Here is a 26000-nt window from a genome sequence, read left to right as displayed (position 1 = left end):
CTCTAAAGAATATATAGATTTTTACCTTCTCCAGTGTTTTCTTGTGATATAGATGGTAGTCTTTTGTGATCTTCTGTAACCTAACTAGAAGTAGAATCAAATCATTGATTTTATTATAAATATTTCATAATTATTCACCTTCCTGGATTTTATCACTACTTTGCAGATTTCTAGCTCATTCTCTTGATTCTTCTACCTATAAAATCCTATCATTTCTGTAAATAATGATTGCTCTATTTAAGGTCATGAAGTTCGTATTATGGTCTTCACATAGTAGGACAGTATCAGGCAGACATTTAGGAGAACATGAAAGGAAACTACTAGCAATTGCCTAAAGGAATTAGGGTTTACATGTCTCACACTACAAGGATTGCGGAGGTGGGTCATCTAGGACAAGTGTAGTGGTTCAGTGACGCCAGGAGGGAAGCAGGTTTCCTTCTGTAGTTCTGCTCTGTCACCTTCAGCATGCTGGCGTTTTCTGTTTGGTTAGAGCACATCTGCTTCAGGCCCAGCCAGCCGTGTTTGCATTCCAGGCAAGCAGGAGAGAGAGGCCCGAGGGAAAAGACCCACAGGCTTGCTGCAGCAAGACTTTATCTTTTCTATTTTTTGCATTGCCGCAGAAAAGGCGGGACTATTTTGTTAGTAAAGAAGAGGAAGGTAAAGGATGTTGGGGGAGGCAGCTGTTGTCCATCACAAGGACTGAGTATCACGTGGAGTGTGAGAATTTGGGGTAAAGGCAAGGGCCCTGCCTCTAACTCGTGTTTGGCCCGTGTGTTTGGAAAGACGTGGAATCCCTTTGGAAGTTTTGAGATTCATCTTCAGACACGGCTTTGAGAAATTGATGTGCGAGGCATGAACATACCCTGCAGCCCTTCACCTGAAAGAGACTCTCCTGTGGCTCAGGTCTCTTGAAATCTCCTGTGTGCTCAGGGGCAGAAGTACTTTCGTACCTTAAACGGTATGGCTATTCCTTCAACTTTTTGAGGGAGAAGATAATGCTTTATTTAACGTGTGGGTTCTCTGAACTTCTTGAGCCTATGTTTTGTTGTTTTTCATTCATTTAGGACAACTCTTTAAATAAATACATCTGTTTCCTTGTTTTCCACCCCATCCCTGGGACCCCAATAACCGGCATGTCAGAACCTTTGCTACCATCCTGTGGTTCTTGGTTTCGGTTTTCTTCCACACCTTTTCTTCTGTGGATTTCAGTTTGGATAATTTTCCATTATCAAGCTCACTGCCCTTTTCCCCGAGTGTTTCTAATGGGCTGATAAGCCGGTTGAAGGAATTCTTTATTTATGGTACTACATTTTTACTTCTGGTATTTCATTTCGTCATTTTTGTATAGTTTCCATCTCTCTGTTGAATATTCCTGCCTATTAATGCACATTGTCTCCCTTCTTCCCCAGATTCTTTAACATGTTAATTATTGCTGTCCTAAAGTCCTTGTGCAGTAATTCCACAACAGCTTGGTCATCTTTAGTCTGGTTCTACTGGCAACTTTATATTATGACAGCGGATTGTTTTCTGGTAAATTTTGATTGAATGATGGATGTTGTATATAGAAAAACGCCTAAAGTAAATGTCACAGAGAAATGAGCACAGGGCTGATGGGCCTCGTGCGGAATGGGCCACGTTTGGGCTTTCTGCTGCCTGGCTTGCCTTTGCACACCTCGGCTTCGGGTGTCGCTGGTGGCCCGCCGCTGCCTTGTTCTCAGCATGGGGCCAGCGGACCGAGGTGTCCCTCACAGTCAGCCTCACCCTCCGCTTTGAGTGGGCCCTGCCTGCCGCTGCCCTGTGCGGACTACCGCCGCCTCCGTGTGGTGCTGGGCTCACGGAGGGGACAGTGGGATTCTCCCTTCCCCGGGCCCGGAGGCAGTCTTGGGCTGGCATGGCTGCCAGGGTGTGAGTGGTGGGGCTCCTCAGGTTCTCCTCCCTGCGGAAGCTCTCTTTTCTTCTTTACCTGGGAGGGGTCTCAGGTTAGAGAGAGTTTCCTGCCCCTCCCGTAGGGACAGAGCTTTTGCTTTGACCCCTCTCAGTGGAGGTCTGGAGGGAGCTAGAAGGGTTCCTACCCAGCCCCAGCGGCTGGCTGTCTTTCCACGCCCCTCCCACAGCATCTCGAGGATGGGAGGGCTTCCTGCTCCTCCCCCAGCAGTTTAAGGCTTTGCTTTGGGTGAAAAAAGTCCAAGAAATGGGCCAAGTGTGTGCCACACACTAGGGCGGCCTCTCCTTCCCTGCCCCAGTCCTTCTCCAGAACACCCAGCAGGAAAGACTTGCGAGGGAACGCAGACTCCCCTTGTGCCTCGAGCTTCCAGACAGTGCTGCCAGCCTGCACACAATTCTAAGGGTTCGTGAATACGTGAGCTCTTTTCTTTGGTGGCTGTTACTGCAGCACCTCTGCCTTCCCTGATCTTCCCAAGCTGGAATCGTTTGTCCCATCTTTCCTAGAGGAGCTTGTCACCGTTCGAAATTCGGGTTCCCTGATTGCCTTGTGACCACAGCTCCCTGAGGGGCCTGAGACAGGTTATGATATTGGTGGGCTATTGGTGGCTTTTTCTTATTGTTATGGTGGAGTCTGTGTTCTTGTGTTCTGTGGCTTTCTACCCTTTAAACAGAAGCCAATACTTTATGTTGTGACCAACCAGTGGGTTGGGGGCAGAAGAATAGAGCAGTATTTGAATGAGTTCTGATCCACGGGTACACGTTATCGTTGGGTGTTTGGACAGTGCCACCACTTGGAATTTGGGACAGAAGCATACCTGGCTGGTTTGTTGTTTGTTTTGTGTGTGTGTGTGTGTGTGGTTTTCATTAGAAAACTCCAGTGTAGGGGCGCCTGGCTTAGTCGGTTAAGCATCCGACTTTCGCTTAGGTCATGATCTCACGGTTCGTGGGTTCGAGCCCCGCATCGGGCTCTGTGCTGACTGCCAGCTCAGATCCTGGATCCTGTTTCAGAGTCTGTGTCTCCCTCTCTCTCTGACCCTCCCCTGCTCACGCTGTCTCTCTCTCTCTCCTAGAAATAAATAAAAAATATTTAAAAAAAAGAAAAAAAGAAAAAAAAGAAAACTCCAATGTACTAGAACGAAGCCATCGACATTGGTCATATTCTGGAGGTTCTGATGAGAAAGGCCGTTCAAAGTTGACTGGTTGCTGAGAAGGCATTGGAGAGCCATCGTCGTACTTTTGGGATGAATATGCTCTTGGACCACTTTGCAGTGATTGGGGGATTCTTCTACACACACTTTGTACCCTTAGCTATCCTGACCACTCCTAGGTAGCAAATTTACATGGCATAGTTTTTTTCTTTAAATTTTTTTAAATGTTTATTTATTTTTGAGAGAGACAGAGCATGAGCAGGGGAGCGGGAGAGGCATAGGGAGAGGGAGACGCAGAACCCAAAGTAGGCTCCAGGCTCTGAGCTGTCAGCACAGAGCCTGATGCGGGGCTCTAACTCATGAACTGTGAGATCATGATCTGAGCTGAAGTCAGTCATTTAACCGACTGAGCCACCCAGGCACCTCTGCATGGCATAGTTTTAAAAACTGTTCATCTCCCTCATGGTCTATATGTAGTCTGTATAGTCTATCCTAAGCATACTGTGTGGGACACTCTTAGTCCTGTTTCTGCCTTGCTGTCCCACCTAAGACTGGATTTGCCTTCTTTTTCCTCAAATCCACATCCCCCATCTCTCACCTTTTAAAACAATTCTGTATACAAGATATGAGCACTATTATTAAATGATGGGTTGGCACTTACAAGGTCTGGAAATTTCCGTGAGGTGCCTGTGGTTCCCATGCTGCCTCGTGCTTCTGAGGGGTGGTGGATTCGGTCTTTCAGCAAGTATGTGCCTGCTTCCTCCTTGACAGGCACTGTCAGAGTCCCCGAAGGCGGGGACTTGGTGGTGAGCAAAGCCGGATGTGTGCCCTCTCTCCCAGTTTCTGGAGAAGGACGGTCCTCTTCCTTGGAAGCTTGGAGGTTAAGCTAGAAGGGACATGTAATGGCTATACTTTTCAGTGTAAAGTTCTGTCACTCCCATTTGATGTGTTTTTATTATTTCTAACTCTCTGGTCAGTTGGATTTTCTTCACTGCCTTCAAGAAAGAGATGAGTGGAGTGCGACACTGGGGTCCCATTCTGTCTCTCCTTTTCCTCTCCGCCTGTTCTCACCCCAAAACAGTGTGGAACATATTCTAATGTAAGTGACAAAGACCCTAAGGGGACAGGATGGATGGGAGTGCTGAGGACAGAGCCAACATTTTCCGGTTGTCTGTTCTGCACTAGTACTGAGTGAGGAACTTTGTCAGCATCATGGAATCTTTACGGCTTCGTGACCTCGGTGGCGTGCTCTCCATCTTAAAACCAGAGGTTAAGTAATTTGAATTGTGCTCATAGCGGTGGCTTTTCAGCAGGACTGCACTGGCTTCCTTTAAACACTTGTCACCGCTCATCCTGTTGGCTTTATGTTGCTGAAAATCAAAGCAGTTAATCACATTTCACTGGTGTATAAACCGAGGTAGCAATTTTAATTTGATACTTAGGATAGTTTTAAGTTGGCCCAATTCCTGACCTGTAGGAGCCTTGTAATCTCAGGATTGGAAGTGGCATAAGAACTTTGTAGTTCTTATGCCTTGAAATCTGCATATTTTATAAAATCATGGAGGCATATGTTTAAAGAAGAAAGGTTAGATGCTTTGTTCATGATTATGTTGGTATGACCAATGCATATGTGACTCAGCTCTTCCGACTGTGCAGCTCCCACAGCTTAAGTGACTGAGGAGTTTGTATAGATGCTGAAGAGACCCTCATTTAACTCTTTGGGCAGTGATAAATGTAGCCCCTGTTTTGGGGAAAAAAAGGAAACGAAAACATAACAAGCATTTGCTTACTGGAGGGGAGCAGTGGTGCTTTCTCATGCAGAGCCAGCATAGGTGAAAACTTCTTCCTCTCTGCCGACGAGTGGCTGATACTGAGTCCTGGAGGGGCTGTAAATTATAGTGCCTTCTCAATACTACAAGGTGTTAGCAAAATAATTAGGCCTGAGAAGTTCTCCTACCCTCAGGGTGAGACACTGGAGCTGTGATTATTTGCAAAGCTTCAATTGTGAATTACAATTTGGTGGAGAGGATAAGATGATTTGAGACACCTTAAATTAGAAGCTTTATCCTACAGTTGTGCCTTTGGCTGGTATGCTAGGCAGATTCGTTACCAGTCATTGTTTCCTATAAATCCCAAGGGCTACTGTCCCCACTGTGGTGGAGTGGGAACCTGAAGCTCCGGGGTGCTGAAGTTTGAGTGTGGGCTAATTTGAGTATGATTTAAAATGAAAGAATACATAATGGATTGTTGGGGTAGAAAAGGAGGTAATGTTTAAGATGTGTGTGTGTTTGTGTGGGCTCATACTTCTTAGTGAATTTTCACACCTTTCAGTTTCTTGAGAAAGGATCGGTTCCTAAAATTTGGTGTGGCTGGTACTCCTGACGCTCTAGAACAAGTTGGGACACGTCCTGGGCTTGAGTTGTGACTCTGCCATTTAGCATCTTTGGATCTTGGTTTCCTCACGCAGAACAGGAAATGGTTGCATAGAAGCGACTTGCTGGTTAGAAATAGCAAATGAGATCATGCGTGCAGGAGTGCTTTGCAGCGGGTCAGACGTCCTGACGCCTGCGAGGAACCCGCAGTCTAGCTGGAGAGGGAAAAGCGATCATCTGAAATAACAGGAGAACCGTTCTAGAACAGTGGATAGCAGGAACAGCCTGTGAGGTAATGGCTGTGAGTGCTGTGGGATTTCACGGCAAGGAGAGATTGTTGGCATTTGGGGTGATCAGTGAAGGTTTCACAGGGAAGATGGGTTCTTTCAGGTCTCTGAAAATGTAAATATTTTCACTGGATGGTGGGCAGGACAGCAGCAACATGACTAAGGAGAAATGACACTGGAGTGGGCAGGGTGCATCTAAGAAGCAGTGGCATGCAGCCAGCCATGAGGCTGCACCGAGATGCCAGACGACAGGGCCGCGTACGTCAGGTGCCCTTCTTGGCTAACCCTGGGCCAGTTTTTCCTTGAGTAGCAGAAACTCTCATTGTGAGGCTTTGCCTCATTCTTCTACTTAGTGGAGAGAATAGTCATCATAAACTTTCCTTAACGAATGGAGAACTTACTGGGGAAACAGAACAAAAGTCAGCAGGTATAGACTAGAAAGTATCTTTTTCCTCCGCCTGTTTCAGTTATATTCCGAGTTTCTCATGTCTTGTTTTCTTTTAAAAAAAAATTTTTTTTAATGTTTTATTTATTTCTGAGAGAGAGAGAGAGAGAGAGAGAGCGTGAGCAGGGGAGGGTCAGAGAGAGAGAGGGAGACACAGAATCTGAAGCAGGCTCCAGGCTCTGAGCTGTCAGCGCAGAGCCCGACGCGGGGCTCAAACCCACAAACTGTGAGATCATGACCTGAGCCGAAGTCGGACGCTCAACTGACTGAGCCACCCAGGCGCCCCTCATGACTCATTTTCAAATGGCCCCTCTCTTGCAGAAATCCTCATGGCCTCTGATTCCAAGGGGAATCACAGATCTCAGTGAAGCTGGACAAGTCACATAGACCAGCGTCTTGATTTCTTGGGGACTGAATCTGAACTCTGCTTCCACAAGAAAATTGTCTTCTTTCAAAGAGCCACATTGGGCTGTGACAGAGTAGCTGATATTAGATTAACCCTCCTTCCAGGAAAAGAAAAAGAAGTATCAAAGCTTATTAAAATAGATAAAATTAGAGGCATTGGAGAGCCATCAGCACAGTCAGCTCTTGAGGGGCTGAGGTTCCTGAAGGAAGGGACTCATGCTGAGCGACATGGTCCCTCCTTTTTCCCTGGGGGCACTTTCTAATTCACAGTCTGCCTCTGGAGTCTGAGCAGAAAGCAGCAGCCCCTTAGGGCTGAGAGGTTGGAATTAGGGGTACCCCAAAGCATCGGGGACTCGAAAGACAAACTCCCTGGAATATGGGAACCACAGGAAGTAAGCAAAAATGGGCCTGTGGTCTCCCCTTGAAGTGTTTGCCAGCTCCTGAGGCGAGCAGAGCAAGACCCTAAGAAGCCCCGCAGAGAGCAGCGCCTGGGACCTGACAAGCTGTGCAAACATTCCAGCCACCAGATGCAGTGCTGGTGACATGGAGTGTGGCGCTCCTTGCCTGGTGGACACTCCAGACTCTACCTGAAGGCCCCAGAGAGCCACACTATAGGAGTAGGGGAAAGCCAAGAGAAGTTAGCCCTAACAAAAGGTGAAGTCACTCACTGATGGGATTACAGTGGTCTGACTGCATTCCCTGTGCCCTCCAGAAGGAATGTCACAGTCTTAGGAGGGAGATAATTTGGTACATCAGAACCTCTACAGTTTTTAATATAGAACCTTTGGTGTCCAATAAACAATTAAGAGGTACGCTAGAAATGGAAACCAGATAGATGGCCAAAACGAAGAGTAAATCCAGAGAGTAGAAAGAGACCCACAGGTGATTCAGATGTTGGGGTTACCGATTAGGAACCATGCTCCATAAAATAAGAGAATGTCAACAAAGATATGAAATCTACTTTTAAAAAAGTCAGATGGTGGGGCGCCTGGGTGGCTTAGCCGGTTAAGTGTCCGACTTTCGCTTGGGTCATGATCTCGCGGTTCATGGGTTCGAGCCCCGCATCGGGCTCTGTGCTGACTGCCAGCTCAGAGCCTGGAGCCTGTTTCAGTCTGTGACTCCCTCTCTCTCTGACCCTCCCCTGCTCACGCTCTCTCTCTCTCACCTAGAAATAAATAAAACATTTAAAAAAAAAAAAAAAAAAGTCAGATGGAAATTCTATAACTGAAAAACATGAACTAAATTAAGAAGGGAATCTATGGGCATAATAGCAGTATAGACACACACATAAAGGGCAGAAGATTATTAGACCAGGAGAATATTGTAGCAAATGCTCAGATTGCAGCACAGAAACGAGACTAAGAGACCGGTGGGGCCTGGTGGAAACATTTCTGTGTGTATGTCTGGAGCCTGAGGAGAAGAGAGTAAGACAAACCAATATTTAAAGAAACACTGGCGAAGGTTTGTCTGAAAATCATGAAAGATGTCAAACCACAGAGTGAAGAAGCTCAAAGCTCAGTGGGGCTAATGCAACGAGCCATGCCTAGGTCCGTCACAGGCGAGCTGCTCCAAGCTGAAGGCAGAGGCAAGCCTAAATGTAATCAGGAATAAAGGGCAGAGTTTTGAAATAATACATGGTTTCTGACCACAGTGCAATTAAAGTGGAAATCAATAACAGAAAGATAAGTAGAAAGTCGCAAAATGGAGATTGAACGGTATACTTCTAAAAAATTAATTTTTTTACCTAAACTTTAATGCAAATGCCCTATAATTGTGTAGGATGCATTTAAAATGATACATAGAGGTAAATTTATAGCTTTAAATGCATATATTAGAAATGAAGAAAGATTACGATCAGCAGCCTAAACTTCAGTCTCAAGATGCTAAATGCAGGGCGCCTGGGTGGCTCAGTTGGTTAAGCGTCTGACTTTGGCTCAGGTCATGACCTTGCAGTTCTAGAGTTTAAGCCCCGTGTCGGGCTCTTCACTGATAGCTTGAAGCCTGGAGCCTGCTTCAGATTCTGTGTCTCCCTCTCTCCCTCTGCCCCTCCCCTGTTCATGTTCTCTCTCCTCTCAAAAATAAATAAATATTTTAAAAGATTTTTTAAAAGAAGCTAAATGCAAGATGAATTAAAGTCCCCCCAAATAGAAGGGAATAAAAATAATAGCAGACAAGATAGAAAGATAAGAAAAGAAGAAAGCATGATAAAGAAAATCAGCGAAACCAAACATAGGTTTTTTTGAAGAGATTAATAAAGTTGATAAACCTCTAGGAAGAAATGCAAAGAAAATATACAGATTATCACATCAAGAATGGAAAGCAGTATATTATTGCAAATTCTACATGCATTGAATAGATTTTGTCCAATAAATTTAACAATTTAGAAGAACACATTCCTTGAAAAATACTACTTTTAAATCCGACACAGTGATTAAAATATGCATAATTCTGTGTCAATGAAAGAGGGCCAATCCATGATTTAAAACCTTCACATGCCAAGAAATACCTAGCCCAGACGGCTTTTGGGTGAATTCTTCTAAACCTTTCAAGAAAGAAATAATGCCAACCTTGCATTAAATTTCTCAGGGAATAAAAAAGAAGGAACACTTTCAACTCATTTTATGAGGCCAGCATAACCTTGGCAGCAAAATCTGACTTAAATGTTCTAACTATTGACAAAAGAAGTCAGGCACAAGAGAATAAATACTGTTTTTGATTCCATTTGTATGAAATTCAGTAGCAGGCACAATAGGGAAATCGGAATAATGATTACTCTTGGGTGATTGAGAAAGCGCCTGGGAAGCCTGAGGGAATCTTCTGGGGTGCTGGAATGTTCTATGTCTTGATAGGAGTAGTAGTTTTAAGAGTATGTACGTACCCAAAAATTCATTGAATTATAAACTTTAAGATTTGTACATTTTATCTAAAAAAGGACTATAACTTGCTCTGCTATAAGGTGTTGACATTTTCACCAGACATAGTTTTTCGTATATTCAGATAGAATCCAATGTGCACTTCACTTGCCCCCTCTCTGTTTTGACTGGATTTGACAAATGCCCCCATTCTGCTGCAGCTGGCTTGAACAGCAGGGAACGCTTGCCGTAGGCTCTCTCCCTTTGGGGATAAAGGAATTACCCAGACCCAGAGTTGCCTGTGATAGAGCATCTAGTTCTTGTACTCTGTCTCCCTTGCTTGCTTACTTAAGACAGTGTTGTTTTCCTTACAGGCACGGTGGTTCTGGGAAGCATACTTCCAGTCAATTAAAGCCATTGCCCTGGCCACTCTGCAGATCATCAACGACCGCATATATCCTTATGCCGCCCTCTCCTATGAAGAATGGAATGACCCCCCCACTGTGGTGAGTGATTCCAGTGCTAACCATGTCAGCCATGGTCCAGATGTCAGAATGGGGCAAAGAAAGATGTCCTGAGTTTATAAAGGTTATTTAAACTCTAGCTTTCTAAGATGAGACTGTGCCTGGGGTCTGACAAAGTCAGCTTAATTTTGAAACGGTAACAAAAGTAAGAAACACAGAAGCGCGGCTTCTAGTTTGTTTTCAGTGTGGTTAGGAAGACAGTGTGCTTATTTATTGCAGAGGTGGATGGGGAGGCCTGGCTCTTGTTGGAAATCAAACGCTTCCTGATGACTTTTGCAGTTGTAGTGCTTAGAACTCTCGAAAAGATTCTGTAGGCAGCTTAATAATAATAGCTTATAGTTTGAGTGCTTGCTTTCTGCCAGAGACAGTGCTAAGTGCTTTACACGGATGACTTCAATTAACACCGCCATCACTGTGTGAGGAAAATAGCAGAAGCGACCTGGAGACACTACGGATCGCCACGGTCAAGGCTTGCTCACAGTTGTCCTTTCAGAAGACCGTGCCAGTTCATAGTTCCGCCAATAACATTTGGGCTCTTTGAGCCCTCCAGGCCTTCCGTAACCCCAAATGCTTGAATTTGTGCTCGTAAAAAATGATCTTACCCGTGTGTGTTTTTCAAGTAGAAGGTTGATAGCTCTGTTAGTTTCTCCCAGAATAGAATATAAATCCTATTTGTATTTTGTTGGTCACATGGACTTTTTAGATTGTTTTAGGTATTTATTAATTCAGTAGGTATTATGGAGTGCCCACCACCTTCTACCTTCTGGATAGTGTTCTTGGTACTTGGAGTGCATCAGTGAACAAAGCAGAGAAGACCCGTGCCTTTGGGGAGCTTACACTGCAGTGGGTCTTGCTATCTGGATGCAAGGTTTATCTTTCTAGTTGAATTTTAAAGTTTTCTTAAAAAATTTTTTTAATGTTTTATTTATTTTTGAGGGAGAGAAAGAGACAGACAGAGTACGAGCAGGGAAGGGGCAGAGAGAGAGGGAGACACAGATTCTGAAGCAGGCTCCAGGTTCTGAGCTGTCAGCACAGAGCCTGACCAGGGGCTTGAACTCGTGAACCATGAGATCATGACCTGAGCCAAAGTCGGACGCTCAACCAACTGAGCCACCCAGGTGCCCAGAATTTTAAAGCTTTCTTTATATCAGTCCTTAACAATTCCTGATTAATTTTTTCTTATTTTACCTTTCTTATTCTCCATAATGGAACACTTTCTATATTATAGTTTCTAACTAGTTGCCATTGTATAAAGACACGTTATTGGTTTTTGTATATAAATTTTGTAACTATTCTTTACTGAGTTCTACCATTGTTTTACTTTCATTTAGTTGATTCTCTTGTGTTTTCTAAATCTAGTCGTATGTGCAAATTCTGACTTTCCCTCTTTTTCCCAATACTTGAACCTTTTATTGTTATTATTGTTATTATTTTATCTAAACCTATTGGCTAATACTTCCAGCGCAATGTATGCTGGAAGTATTAATGATGATTTGAGTGTTCAAAGAGAAAGGAGGTGTCATCTAGTCCGAAAAAGGGGGAGTATTGGTCCCATGCAGAAGGAACAACAAATTCAGAGGTTCAGAGAGACTGGAGAACGTGCAGGTTTAAGGAGCTGCCAGGAGGTCAGTGTAGCAGGATTGGGGGCTCACGAGGGAGAAGCCAGAGGTGAAGGCTGGAGCGGGCCCCCGTCACAGAACACCTTGCATGTCATGGAGGTGTTGGCGTGTTATCTGTGGGTAATTTAAACCGGGAAGTAACGTGGTGAGACTGTATTTGGGGCCGGCCAGACCTGAGTGCTGAGGATGGATCACTTGCAGGGGGACGGGAGGAGAGCGGAGGCAGGGGCCTATTTCAGGAATCCAGGTGAGAATTAGTAGGGGGCAGTTTGAGGGATGGCAGGGAGAACTGCCTGTGCTGACTGGCTGGCGAGTGAGAGGGGTGAGGGGGAGTGAGGCATACGGGGTATTTGATGCAGACGGGGAGTGTGGGCACATGGGGGTCGCGGGCAAGGGTGCCGCCAGAGTGCAAACTCAGCCTGACTGCAGGGCCTTCTCCGGTCCGGCTGCAGCCTGCCTCTCTGGTGTTATTCCCTTCTGTTCACTTTTAGGGGGTTCTGGGTTTCTGGCAACACAACTTTATCCTTCCTGTGTATGCGCCACGCTTTTCCTTCTTTGTGCCTCTGAGATGCCTTTTTCCACCGTTAACTACAGTGTCCATGTTTTATCCAAATTTCAGTGACCTGCGCATATACCCCTTTCTCCATGAGGTTTTCCTAGACTCCTCTAGCAGAAAGTTCTCTTTCCTCTTTGTAACTCTTAGAGCATATTTCCGTATTTCTTGCCTATCACTTAACATGTGTAGAAACATAATTTCCTGTAGAGTTTTAAGTTCTGAGTTATCTTGGCATTTCTTGTAATACCCAGGACATTTAATTCAGACAGGAGATATAAAGGAGGGAGGGAGGAAAGGAGGAACGTTGGGATCCCAGGACATGAGCCATCCAGGGCTGCCTCACATGCTGATGTGACGTCTATTGTTTTATTTGCCCTAAACCCTGTTGAGAAGGTGGGGAAAGTGATATATTCTTTCCCTGCTATTAAGTGGACATAACGAATGTCACAGTGCATAATGACTTGGCTGGGGTCATGTAATTGGCAAGTTGTATACACAAGTGAGAACCCGGGTCTTCTGATGACCTTGAATTGCTTATGGAGTTTTGTAGGTGCCACTGGGCCTCCTCTGGGCTGAAATGTCTGCACTCTTCCAACTATATGGCATAAGCTTGAGACAAAGAACCGCCCTGCTCCTCTACAGGAGAATCCTACAGGTGCAATGTCATGACCCAGCTAGAAAGTGTAGAAAGAGGGGGACTTTCTTTCTTTTATTTTAGCTAAAACTAAGAAAAGTCCAATGAGAGTAAATGGTTGGAATTTTGATTCTCTGTTTTTCATAAGACTCTAGGGCCAGGAGAAAGTAGTACATGAAAATTTGTAGTTTCGAAATAGTTGTGTTCAAAATGGTCATAGTGCTGGACTATCAATTTGGAAAGGAATGTAAGTACAAAAAGCTTAAATCTGGATGTGCAACTGGATTATATGGTCTTTATTTTTTTTTTTTAACTTCTTAAACAGTTCTTTTTAGGGGAATTTAGTGCTCACCACATTTCTAGGAGCTCAGGTGATGAGAGCCCTGATTTAAAGCAGTAGGTTGTACATTTCTGCATTTTCGGTGAAGGCAACTGACAGGAGGTCTGAGTAGCACTGATTTATTTATAGTTAGCTTTCTCCCTCCCCTTTGGAAATATTTAACCTACACTAGACGTGATTTCTACGAGCCCAGCCTGCAGGGGAGTCTCCTCTCTAGGTTCCATCAAATATACAGTATCAGACACCACGAGGTGGGAGGAGGTGTGGATCTTGGTCAGTAAATCAAGGGATGGGCTGGTCTTTTCAAAGATACACTGTCAGGGCCTCCAGCTGGTCTTGCACTCAGTTTGCTTGAGCCAGAGAGGAAGGATTGAGGGCGGAGAGTTTTGCCAGATGCTACTGCCTTAGTTTAATGTAAACAACAACAACGTGTGTGTGTGTGTGTGTGTGTGTGTGTGTGTGTGTGTGTGTGTGATAAAGATAGGGGTGGCCTTGTAGAAACCAAGTGTGTCACCGGAGAGATTGGCCCTTTGTTTTGATTCTTCTCTTTGGAAGGAATTTCTCACCAAGTTAAGGTTCCTTATTAGAGCACAACAAGTTTGATTTTTTTACCAGTAATTTTCTTAGCTCCTCATGGCAAGGCTGCCTGTATTTCACTGCCTTTTCGGTCTTTCCATATGCTTTCCTCTTTCTCCCCTTTTTGCAGATATCAGCAAAACGTTATCATCTCCCCGAATACTCCTTACCTGTATCACTTCTAACATTAATGTCATTTCTGGTCTTGGTCGTGGCGGGCCTCAGCCGAACATCTGGGCCTCGCCTGTGTCGTGGGGGATTTCCTTGGACACCCTCTTCTGCCTTACCTCTGGTTCTCTGCCAAATGTGAGCGCGTCTGGTGGATAGACACCGGCAAGTGAGCGTTCCATGCGCTCTGGGGATGCAGTCGGCCAACACGTGTGAATTTGGGGCTTCTGGCGTGTGCAACCAAAACCATATCCTCTCGGTGGCAGTTTTTTAAAACCCCAATATAATATGGGCCTCCAATCATGTTCGAGAGTACAGTATGTTTCCACGATGTGACTTGAAAGCTCATATCCCACCTTTATCAGTGTGTCATAACTTTATGTACCCAGTCCCTTGAGGCAGACACGTAGTGTTTTCCAAGTTTGCCCTCCTAGGTAACGCTGACGGAGAGACTGCACCTTTCCCTCTTCTGCACTGGCTTTGCTGGCCCTAGAGCAGAAAGGACAGAGAACAGTGGTCCCATGGCCTTTGACAAAAATTGGTGAGAAAAATACAGAAATGACTTAAAGTCAACTATTATATCCAGCATAAGAATGAGGTTGAAAAACAAGAGCTTATTCCTGTGAAATCTAGCCAGAGGGGCGACCTAGCTGCAAGCAGGATGTCAGATGCGGACCATGTACTTGGCTGGGCATGTACGAGCCTCACGTCCGAGCCTCAGCAAGGGGCTGGCAGAGGGCAGTGTGCATCGGAGTACTTGCTTGGCACTTTTCACCCTCGAGGAGGTGGCGGAGCCCACCAGAGCCCCGTAAGGTCTCAGGGAGGTGAGCACACTCTCTCTCCTAGAAAGCTGGTTCTAAAACACAGTGCTGCTCTCCTCTCCAAGTTACAGATTGAGGGGGTCTGGTGGGGTCCTGGAGTTGTCCCTAGCAAGTTCCCAGATGGTTTTGACATTGCTCGTCCAGGGACCGTACTTTATAACGTGGGGTTGATGCACCGTGTGTGTTCTGACTCACCGGCTGCAGAGGAAGGCTCTCCTGCTCCTGTCCGCTTCCTCTTCTGGCCTCCTCAAGCCTGGGCCCGAAGCATCCGGAGACGGCTCAGACCGCGTCTGTCCCAGCCACGTGAAGTAGTCAGGGCTGGGCGCACTAAGATGTCCCGGCCGCAGTCCCCACTCACCAGTGTGCCGAGAATGTCGCTCCCCTGTAAATACTACCAAGCAATAAATCACCCTGCAGGCTGAAGGAGCGCCAGCTCGCAGGCATGAAACAGAGCTCTGAGGTGAAGCGGTGCCATGTTAACAGTCTGTTTAGCCCTGCTCAGTGCCCTTGAACTTCTGGGTTGTGGGATGTTTCTCTGGAATTTGAAAGCCTACCCTGCCCCCAGGAGGCCTCCTTGGCTTATTCTCCCCTTCTTCCTCCCACTGCCTAGATACGACTAAAGCATGTATGGAATTTATTTTATTTTATTTATTTATTTTTTTTTATTAAAAAAATTTTTAATGTTTTATTTATTTTTAGGAGAGAGAGAGACAGCGCGAGCAAGGGAGGGTCAGAGAGAGGGGGAGACACAGAATCTGAAGCACGCTCCAGGCTCTGAGCTGGCAGTCAGCACAGAGCCCGACGCGGGACTCGAACCCACGAACCGCGAGATCATGACCTAAGCAAAAGTCGGACGCTTAACCGACTAAGCCACCCAGGCGCCCCAAGCATGTATGGAATTTAGAAATTTAAGCTTGAATTTTTAAGTACATGTAAGCTTTTTGAAGTCTTGTTTTTAGAGGTATCACATTCGTAGGATCACAGTTGCACAAGGGGTTCCGTACACTACTGGGAATTCTAACCTTCCGTAGTGTAGACTTCGCCACTGAACTGTTTCGTACCTGTAGTGGCTTCCGTGGAAACAAGCTGGAAAGTCTCAGACCATCAGTACCCGCCATAAAGAAAGCCGAGTTAGGTTTATGGTGGGCAGATGCATAAGATCCCAAGAGCTTGATCTGGGGCTCCAAGCAAAGCGCTTGGCTGATGGTCAGATACAAATGGGAAATACGAGATCACAAGCCAGATCCAAACGAGAGGATGTGTAAGGAATAGGAAGAAGAGATGAGCCTGGGGATGTGGCGAAGAGGATTGTGACAATTAGGTCTTTTGCGTGTGCACCCTGACCCTAGGTCCTTCCTGAAGAGGCGCATGTACCTGCGGAACACACACCTGCACGGCAGCCGCAGTGGTGGGGGTGGGGAGGAGATCGACCCAGCATTTCCCTGCGTGCGGCCCCGTCTCTGTTGCCTTCATAGAGTCCGCTTTTCTGGCTCTGCTTCCGTGGATCCAGACCTGCCTGCTTCCTCCCATCACACAGCTGGTGGGAGGGCAGCAAGTAGGATGGTTTCTCAGGGTCCGCAGAAGCTCGACCTGACAGCAGTTTAAGAACATACCGAATGTCTTGGCACAGTCATTCTTGGCACATGCTCTGGCTGTCAGTTAGCACAATTCCCCTTCCCCGTTCTGGGGGGCCACTTTAGTTCTCCCTTGATGGCTGCCTAAGTGATTTTGCAGCAGAAGTTAGCAGGAAACTAGAGTTGCTGGGAATTATAACATCAGGATAATGGATTTTTTTGTTTTCATTTCTAATACCTTATGGAAGTTACATGCCTCCCAATTAGTGAATATTTGAGTGTAATTTCTTTTTTTTTTTTTTAATGTTTTATTTATTTCTGAGAGAGAGACAGCGTGAGCAGGGGAGGGTCAGAGAGAGGGAAATACGGAATCTGAAATAGGCTCCAGGCTCTGAGCTAGCTGTCAGCACAGAGTCCCGACGTGGTGCTTGAACCCAAGAACCTTGAGATCATGACCTGAGCTGAAGTCGGTCGCTTAACCGACTGAGCCGCCCAGGCTCCCCTGAGTGTAATTTCTTAATAAATGGGTCATTAACAGCTGCAGAGTAGAAACATTTCCCTATTGCTTGAATGAGAGGTTGACTGTTGGTTTTAGGTTTTCTTTTCTATCTCAGCTATATTGCTTCATTTTACTTTTTTTTTTTTTTACTTTAAATTCCAGTTAGTTAACATATAGTGTATTATTGGTTTCGGGAGTAGAATTTAGTGATTCATCACTTATATGTAACACCCACTGCCCATCACCCACTTAGCCCTATCCTCCCACCCACCTGCCCTCTGGCAACCCTCAGTTTGTTCTCTGTATTTAAGAGTCCCTTATGGTTTGCCTCCCTGTTTTTATCTTATTTTTCCTTCCCTTCCCCTTTGTTCATCTGTTTCTTAAATTCCACATATGAGTGAAATCATATGATATTTGTCCTTTTTTACTTATTTCGCTTCGGATAATACACTCTAGTTTCATCCACATGAAGGGCATGGGGCGCCTGGGTGGCTTAGTCGGTTAAGCGTCCGACTTTCGCTTAGGTCATGATCTTGCGGTTCGTGGGTTCGAGCCCCGCGTCGGGCTCTGTGCTGACTGCCAGCTCAGAGCCTGGAGCGTGCTTCAGATTCTGTGTCTCCCCCTCTCTCTGACCCTCCCCTGCTCGCGCTGTCTCTCTCTCTCTCCTAAAAATAAATAAAACATTAAAAAAAATTTTTAATAAAAAAAAAAATAAATAAAATAAAATAAATTCCATACATGCTTTAGTCGTATCTAGGCAGTGGGAGGAAGAAGGGGAGAATAAGCCAAGGAGGCCTCCTGGGGGCAGGGTAGGCTTTCAAATTCCATGTGGGTAGTTTATGTTGGCTGTATCTGCTTTTTGTTTGTTTACTTAAACAGCCCTAAAATTCTCTATACTTTTTACTTAATTTTTTATCTTGACATAACTTTAAACTTAAAGTTCCAAAAATAGTACAGTCTATATACATGCTACACCATATTCATCAAATGTCAATATTTTACCCTATTCTTTTTCTCCTACATATGCGTGTGTATATGTTTATATTTATATATTTGTATATATTTATATAGTGTATATTTCCTGAGCCATTTGAAAGTTGCCAATACAACCCATCTTTACTCCTAAATACTTCTCATATAGAATTACAGCGCAGTTATCCAAGTCATCGGAAGTAGACATTGATATAGTATTATTATTTAATCTATAGACCTTATTTAGATTTTCCCAATTTTCCTAATGTCCATTTTATAGCAAAAGAAAATTCCAGACCATGCATTATGTCCATGCATTAGTTGTCACGTCTCTTTCATCTCCTTACTCTAGAACAATTTCTCAGCCTGTCTTTGCCTTGCCTGACATTGATGCGTTTTAAGAGAACATGTCAGTTATTTTGTAAGATGTCTCTTGACCTGGCTTTGTCCTATACTTTTGTGTCAATTTATGCATGCAGTTTAAAATCCTGGAAGTTCAAATTATGCATGTTTTATAGGAATACTACACGAGTAGTGTGTTCTCAGTACATCATGATGGCAGACACGTTATGTCAGTTTGTCCTGTGACTAACGATTCTGACTTCAATCCCAGGTTTTTGCCGGATTTCTCCAGTGTCACGTGACTGTTTTGTTCTTACTGAGTCTTGCGGGGAAATGCTGAGACCACGCGGATAGCCACCTGCCTCTGAAACTTTGCAGGCGGGCTGCAGCGCCCACCCTGACTCCTTGCCTGTGTCACTCAATCCTTACAGTGGTTGCTAAATGGTCATTCTCTAAGCCCTTTCTCTTTCGGCTTTTGAGAGTATTGTTGCCTTTTTTTTTTTTTTTCTTCGACCTGAGGGTTCATGTCTTTAATCGGTTGTGGAAAATTCTCCATTGTTTTCTCTCTGAACATTACATGTCTGTCATTTTCACTAATCTTTTCTTTTCCTGTTAAATGTATGTCAGACTTCCTTCATCCTGTTGTGTGTCTCTCAGGTTTCTTTCCCCTCACTTTTCCCACATTTTAATTTCTTTGTACTGCACGCTGGATAATTTTTGCACATCGAGTTTGCTGCTCCCTTCAGCTGTGACCAATGTTCTTTTTCACCCACCCATTGAGATTTAAATTTCAGTGGTTATTTTTAGAAACTCTAATTATTTTCAGGTCTGCCTGGTCTTTCGTTCATAGTATCTTTTTTTAAAAATATGTTTACAATCCATTTTTTTATATCTTTAATTATTGGAGATACTTTATATTCTCCAGTTATCCAATTTTTAAACGTCTTACAAGGTCTTACTCTGTCATTTGTCTACTGCCTGTTGCTCTTGTCGCATTGTTTCCTTATATGTCTTATGACTTTGGAATGTGTGTTCATCTGTTTTTTTAATGTTTACTTATTTATTTTGAGAGAGAAACAGAGAGAGGGGGAAAATGTAAGCCGGGGAGGGACAGAGAGAGAATCCCAAGCCAACTCCATGCCGTCAGCACAGCAGAGCCCAACGCGAAGCTCAGTCCCACAACTGTGAGATCATGAGCTGAGCTGGAACTGAGAGCCAGATGCTTAACCGACTGAGTCACCTAGGAGTCCTGTGGGTTCATCTTCAGTAAGGTTTTTTGTGGTAATCTTTGCCACCTGGGCTAAGGGGGTATTACTCCAGAGCATTGGTTTGTTCTCGTTAGTTAGTTAGTTAGTTAGTTAGTTAGTTAGTTAGTTAGTGTTGGCTTCTGCTGGGTATTCCAGAGGTATTCTGGGGATAAATCAGTTTTTAACATTAATTTCTCAGTAAGACGTTTCCACACGACAAATGTAGATTTCGTTTAAACCCCAAACCTGTACGAGGGCTGGCCTCTGTTGAAAGCACCCCAACCTAAACTCAGGTTGAAAAAGAGATTTTTTTTAAATTAAAAAACATTAAAAATATTTTTAATGTTTACTTGTTTTTGAGAGAGACGGAGTGTGGGTGGGGGCGCGGCAGAGAGAGAGGGAGACACAGAATCCGAAGCAGGCTCCAGGCTCTGAGCTATCAGCACAGAGCCTGACGTGGGGCTTGAACCCACAAACCACGAGACCATGACCTGAGCTGAAGTCGGCTGCTTAACTGACTGAACCAATCAGGCACCCTGAAAAAGAAGTGTTTTTATTGCCTTCATCTCCTGGGGGTGATGTTCTGGACCACCTTTGTGTTGATTGTGCAGAGGCCTTGAGGGATTCCTCCTTTGTGTGTCTGTCCCACTTCCAGTTGCCTCGCTCCCTGTGGCCAAAGACCTTGTCCCTCTCCTAGCAGTGACCTGACACCTGATGTCACTAAGCGCAGCAACTACCTCTGCCCTCCACAGGGCGCTGCAGAGCCAGCCACCTCAGGTGCTCTCAGCCCCAAGTGTGGGTTTCTCTTCAGTTTTGGTGCCTGGCACTTCCACTTCCTGTGACCTCAGCTAGGTATTTAAAAGGAGTTTTGTTTTATTTTATCCTACATTTCCGTGTGTCGTTTAGCAAGAGACTTTGTCAGTTTCACCTCCCAAAACGGGCTGACTTCTTGTCCACCATTGTCGCCTTGCCTGTATTTTCTGCACTTGTAGGTTCCTGACTTTCTTTTTTCCAAGAGGAAGTGGAGATAAAGCAGAGTAGACAAAACCTATGCGTTACTGGAATTCCAGAGAAATGAAGAATTCAGAATGAATGAATGAATTCTGAATTCAGAATGACTATATTTTAGAGGTTGTTCTTTCCACGTTGTACCAGCTTTACTGGTGGTGTTACACTCCTGTCTGCGCAGAACTACACGAGCCTTTGCTCTTCTTGCTCATAACTGCGGTGTTCTGTGCTTCTAAGCCACAAGCTGCGGCTCCATCTTTTTCAGGAGTTTCTGTTTACCCTGCCGGTGAAGTCTTCCTCCGAACCAAGGCGGGCCCCTTCCAGTCAGTGGGTTCAGCAAACATGTTCCTGCCTGGGCCAGAGGATGAACTTCTCTTTCCAACTGTCAGAATAGTTCAAGTGCGGGATAGTGAGACAAAGTCATAAATTTGTTTTACCTCTCGTGAGAAGTAGCTGTTTCAGCTGCTGTTAACATTCTTGAACACTTTGGATTATAGATCAGTTCTGTTTATTTACATCAAATAAATCACCAGTGTCTTCATTAAAGCATACCTGTTAAGTGTTTTCAGTATACTTATTAAGTAGCAGAGATGGGGATGATAATTATGTTCTAAAAATAATCCAAATCTTTTGAACTATGTCAAGTAGCTGAAGTTTTATTTTTAATATATCAAATTGTGGACCAATAAAATCCATGATGTTATTTTTGCCCTGACTTTATTGTATTCACCCATTTAATCGATCAGCCAGTACCTTAAACTACTTTACCATAGACAATTTAGCGAAATTTATTACTTGCAGGCTGATATAACTCATGAATTATTAAAAGCATCAGCACATGGAACCTACTCTCTCCTCATTCCAGATTCTTAGAATATGGCTTATGTTGAGCCATTTAACTGGCTTCTATCCATCCCACCGATGGAAGCCGCAGCCAGATGAGGGTTCTTATAAATGATTGGCTTCCTTTTCAAGCGAAAGGAGGATGAAATGTCAGCTTTTTCCTCCACTACCTGAAAAGCAATCAGTGGCAACCCTCCCTGCTCTTCTTGACAGTAGTTTGGCTTCATAGGAGAGGGTGGGCGTTTAGCCAAATGTGAATTTCAGTGCCGTATAAAGAAGAAAGTAGCTAAAACTCAGATAATAGCTGGAATTCTCAGAGAAGCATTCAGATGGTTCTAACCTGTGAGTCTTCAGTAAGCTAACCACAGCTCAGAAATTCCCAGAGGGCACATTTGAATCCCTTCTTTCCCGGTGATGAGCTGAGTGACCAGAGGTTACTTACCAGATCTCTCCGTGCTGTAGTTTGCTCCTCTGTAAGACTGGGTTTAGGGATAATAGCAACTTCAGAAGAATAGCGTAGCATGGTGACTGATTACCAGTGACTAATCAAGACCACTGAAAAGGACATTTTGGAATCAAACCTTGGAGTTCAAGACCTTTTATTAACTTGACCTTATGCTCTGACATTTGTTATCCTCATCTATAAAATGGGGATATTACTTATTTCACAGGATTATTATGAGATCTTAAAGAACTAATATATGCAGAAGCATATTGTAAGTGGCATAGGAGTATAAAAAGTCAAGCATTGTTAACATATGACTGACAGTATAAGGCTTATCACATGGCACCACTTTTAGAATTGTGAAGGACACTGGTGGGGAAAACCGAAATTCATAGGACAGTGGTTTTTTGTTTTGTTTCTGTTTTTGTTTTTTGTACCCATATAGGCTCTGTTTTTCTGTTGTTTAATCCTTACAACTCTAAGAGTTAACCTTCTGTTAGCTCTGTTCTTACAGACGAAGATAGTGAGACTTACTTAAGATCTACTTCTCCGTTGTTCTATCTTATAACAGAGGAAATGGAGACTCCAGAAGATTCTCAGTCCATCTTTCCATCTATTATAATATACTGCCATATTTTCATAAGTGTTTTTATCTTGCACAGCAACTTGGCCCCCAGATTAAATAGGAAACACAATAGCAAATAATTAGATTAACAATGTAAATAGAGAAAGACTTCTGTCACTGGCGTAATGATGGATTAGATATGCTAAATGACCCGCCCAACTGAACAAGTAAAACACTGAATGAAATATTATAAAGCAGTTTTAGCCTGTTGCTAAGCCGGCATGAAAGTAAGCTATGTCTTGAGTCACTAAACAAAAGGAAACTAGGTATCCCGGCGGGTAATGGGAGCCAGAGCCAGCTTTGCCGTGGACATTTTTGCAGCTTGATGACCTGGGGCTCTGCTGTGAAGAATGGGGCAGGGGAGCCGGATGGACAGCCTGTGGCCTATGCCAGTTGGGGAATCTAGAAAGAACTTCCTAGAGAAGCCAGGAAACCAAAAGACTATATTTTCAGATAAAGGAGAAAAGAAGTAGGTAGGTAGTGATCCTGTGTTGAGAACTGCAGTTTTAAGCGACCTTGATGTAGTTGATGGTCTGCATTCATACACTGGGTGTGGTCCAGACACACTCTCAGAGGAGAATTTCATTGGCAGTGGCCCTGACTTGGTAGGGACCAGCAGAAGTAGACACAGACCGTCTCTTGAGTCATTCGTCTTCAATCTGGGTCTCAATTCTTACAAATAAAGTGTCTAAGGAAAATGAACAGCTCACAGTTACAGCCCACAAGACCGTAAAGAAATAAGGTAATATCATGACTGAGAACCAGCAGAAATGCACCTTCAAGGACTTTGATTATTGGATTAGATGATTAGATTCAAAGAAATTGTTGAGGAGTACCTGGGTGCCTCAGCCGGTTAAGCATCCACCTTCAGCTCAGGTCATGATCTTGTGGTTTCTGGGTTCAAGCCCCGCATCAGGCTCTGTGCTGACAGCTCAGACCCTGGAGCCTGCTTTGGATTTTGTGTCTCCCTCTCTCTCTGCTCCCCACACCCCCAACTCATGCCTCTATTTCTCTCTCTCTCTCAAAAATAAACAAACATTTAAAAAAAAATTTTTTTTTAATTGTTGAGATGTAGGCCAAAGAGACAGAAAAGTGATGTGGAGAGCAGAAGATGTGTAATCAGAGTTCCAGAAGGAGAAGAGAGGGAGAGTAGAAAGAGGCCCTCAGAAAGGGTAATGACTGTGAACTTTCCGGAATTGTTGAATGACACCAGACTTCAGATTCAAGAAGACCTATATATAAATCACGAAGCAGGATGATATAATGAAACTACCGCACACCAAGGGAAAAGAGAAGACCTTAAACGCATCTAGAAGAGAAAGACAAACTAACGGTAGAAACTGTTTGCCCCGTGCTCCTGTGGCTCTGGGCTAGTCTCAAAGGGCTGCCCAGCCTGTTACTCTGGTGCACTCACAGGCTGTTAGACTCACTCATTCCAGCTCCACCACAGAGAACGGATTCATGAGCAAATTGCCCTAAGGAAGTTCTAGGAATTCTAAGTTGATAATTTACTATCTCCCTTAGATAATTAAGTCTGCCGCACTAAGAGGGATTTCTAACCATGGATTTTCTTCATCTTTTGTGTGTCTGTTTAACGTGAAGTTAGTGAGATGTTCACCACCCAGGTTACCTTTGTATTTGTGAACAATTTCGGTCACTTTTTGTGGGTGAACAAATTACAGATACAACACAGCAACTAGACTTCAGACCTGTCACTGAATCTTTTCTCCCTTGATCTGAGAGAGCCCGCCTGAAGACCGCGCCAGGTCGCTCTACTTCTCTGGTTTCCGGAGGCCGCGCATGCCTGCTCAAGTGTGTGCTGCCAGTAGTTGGGGCTGTAGAGGTTTAATGGTTAAGGTAACATGGGCCACATTACTGATTGCCCCTTTCAGATCTCCCAGTAACCATTAACATAAATATCATCTCACTATTTGGGACAGGGGACACCACCCTGATGCACGTTAGTAACATGATGCTAATGCTTAACCCTTTCCTGGCTCTTTTTGCCTCAGAGGCCTTGCTCCGAATCCATTGGTTGGGGGTCTGCGTGAACCTCGAGGAGAAATGAAAGGGTTAACTCCTTTTGGTTTTGCCCTTTGACCACTTCAGGATGAGAGGCATGATGAAATACTTTTCAAAATCTTCAGTGGAAACACATCATGCATAATTGGAGCAAAAAAGAATAAATCAAAGCTTTTCCCCCCTTTTAGTCTGGTAATTCATAATTGAAACCACATTGAGGTAGGGGCTGATAACTTCAAAACAAGCAGGGAAACTGCCCTTTCTGTCAAGGTAGGGATAGGTAAGGCTCCTCATTACCAAGGGCTCAAAAGCTTCTGTATAACAAGCCTGTCCTCTCCTCCCTTCCTTTCTTCTCTGAATTCTCACTCTTCTGCTCAAGCAGGCACCTTCAGTTAAGTCTGGGTCCACTCCAGTGTGCTTCGTTCTCTTCGTGTCACATGAATTTATATGCGGTGACATTTTAAAAAATCTCTGATATGGTGAGTAATAGGAATTAAATTTTGAATCATCCTGCTTCGAGGCTGTTTTCTTCTGTCTGGAATTTGGTTGGTTTAGGTTGAAAGAGCCCTTTAGTTAGTAATGGAATGTGGTTTTCCTCGCTCTTGATTTTATAAGCCTCTGGTAGTTCCAGCAAGAACATTTCAGAATGGTTAGCAAGCTCCCCACCCTCCTCTGCTTTCTGTATGGTAGGTGACCTTGGCTAGAGTGGTTTTGGCTCGGCTCGTGTCGGGCTACCATGACCTTTCAACTGAGAGAACGAGATGGTGGGAGAGGTCCAGACAGCTTTCCTTGTGTGAGATTGCCAAAGGCACACCTAATTGGAGTTTGAATTTCTTTCTCGAAGTGGAAAACCCCATTACACTGGGGGTTGACTCTATGCCTCTCTTTTGGGCATCCCGAAACCCAAACCCATGACTCTTTCTTGCCGGTGGGTCTGCTCACTGCTCACTCCATGGAGCTTTCCAGAATAAGCAATATGAATGAACTTTTCCTAAGCTGGTATTGTGACCTGGAGGTTTTTGGAGCTATTGTGGATTACTTTTATGTGATTGCAGTTTCACAATCTGGATTTCTTCTTGAAGCTTCTAGAATGAATGGCTGTTGTGGGAGTGAGAAGTGAAGTTTGGGAGGATGGGCGAGAGATGGACAAGGTATTTTGGCCGTGTGCCAGGACCCTGCCACAATGATGCACACCTCCCTTCCTGGCTCCTCCTCCCGTCCCAGAGGAAACGGTTTCATCAGGGAGACCTGAAGGCGGTGTCGGTAGCCCAGACTCTTGGCCTTGCCGCTGCAGTAGGTGGGCTTCGCCTTTCCTTCGGCTCGCGGTTCCTGGGTGCCTGGTTCCAGGCCCCGTCCCGCCCTGATCCAGGTTTAATCAGGCAACAGAGTTAATTGCCAGCATTGTTTGCCTTTTCCCTGGCAGAAGGCAGAGTCTTGAGTAAATTATGGAGGTTTAAATTTGCTTGATTTCCTGCAGAAAGTGGGGTCAAGAGGTCCCAGACTGTAGACACTCTCTCTGGTCAGCCAGCAGGGGGTCAGTTCTTAAAGGTATTTCAGAGGAGACTAAATGCTGTTTTTGAAACGTCCTTCTCGGCTAGTTTTTTTCTCTGGGGGTTAGTTTGTTGACCTTACCCCAGTGGAGTGGAGCTTCTGTGTGAAGGTGCACGCCCCAATTAAATTCGCCCTTCTCCACACTGTCCCTGTGCTCCAAAGGCAAATGGGATTACGTTTG

At 44.6% G+C, this 26000-nt stretch overlaps 1 protein-coding gene across 3 annotated transcripts in view; it reads left to right on the top strand.

Moving 5' to 3' along the window:
- EXT2 (exostosin glycosyltransferase 2) overlaps positions 1 to 26000 on the top strand; it is a 148368-nt gene that overhangs the window by 66130 nt on the left and 56238 nt on the right. For all 3 annotated transcript variants that reach the window (XM_039226826.1, XM_039226825.1, XM_039226824.1), the window contains exon 8: positions 9828 to 9959. In XM_039226826.1, the coding sequence (XP_039082757.1) occupies positions 9828 to 9959 (132 nt within the window). The remainder of the gene's footprint in view (positions 1 to 9827; positions 9960 to 26000) is intronic.

This window comes from Hyaena hyaena, unplaced genomic scaffold (genome assembly GCF_003009895.1).
Source record: "Hyaena hyaena isolate Hyena2069 unplaced genomic scaffold, ASM300989v1 scaffold_23, whole genome shotgun sequence".
Lineage (NCBI taxonomy): Eukaryota > Metazoa > Chordata > Mammalia > Carnivora > Hyaenidae > Hyaena > Hyaena hyaena.
This window is presented reverse-complemented; position numbering and strand designations above follow the sequence as displayed.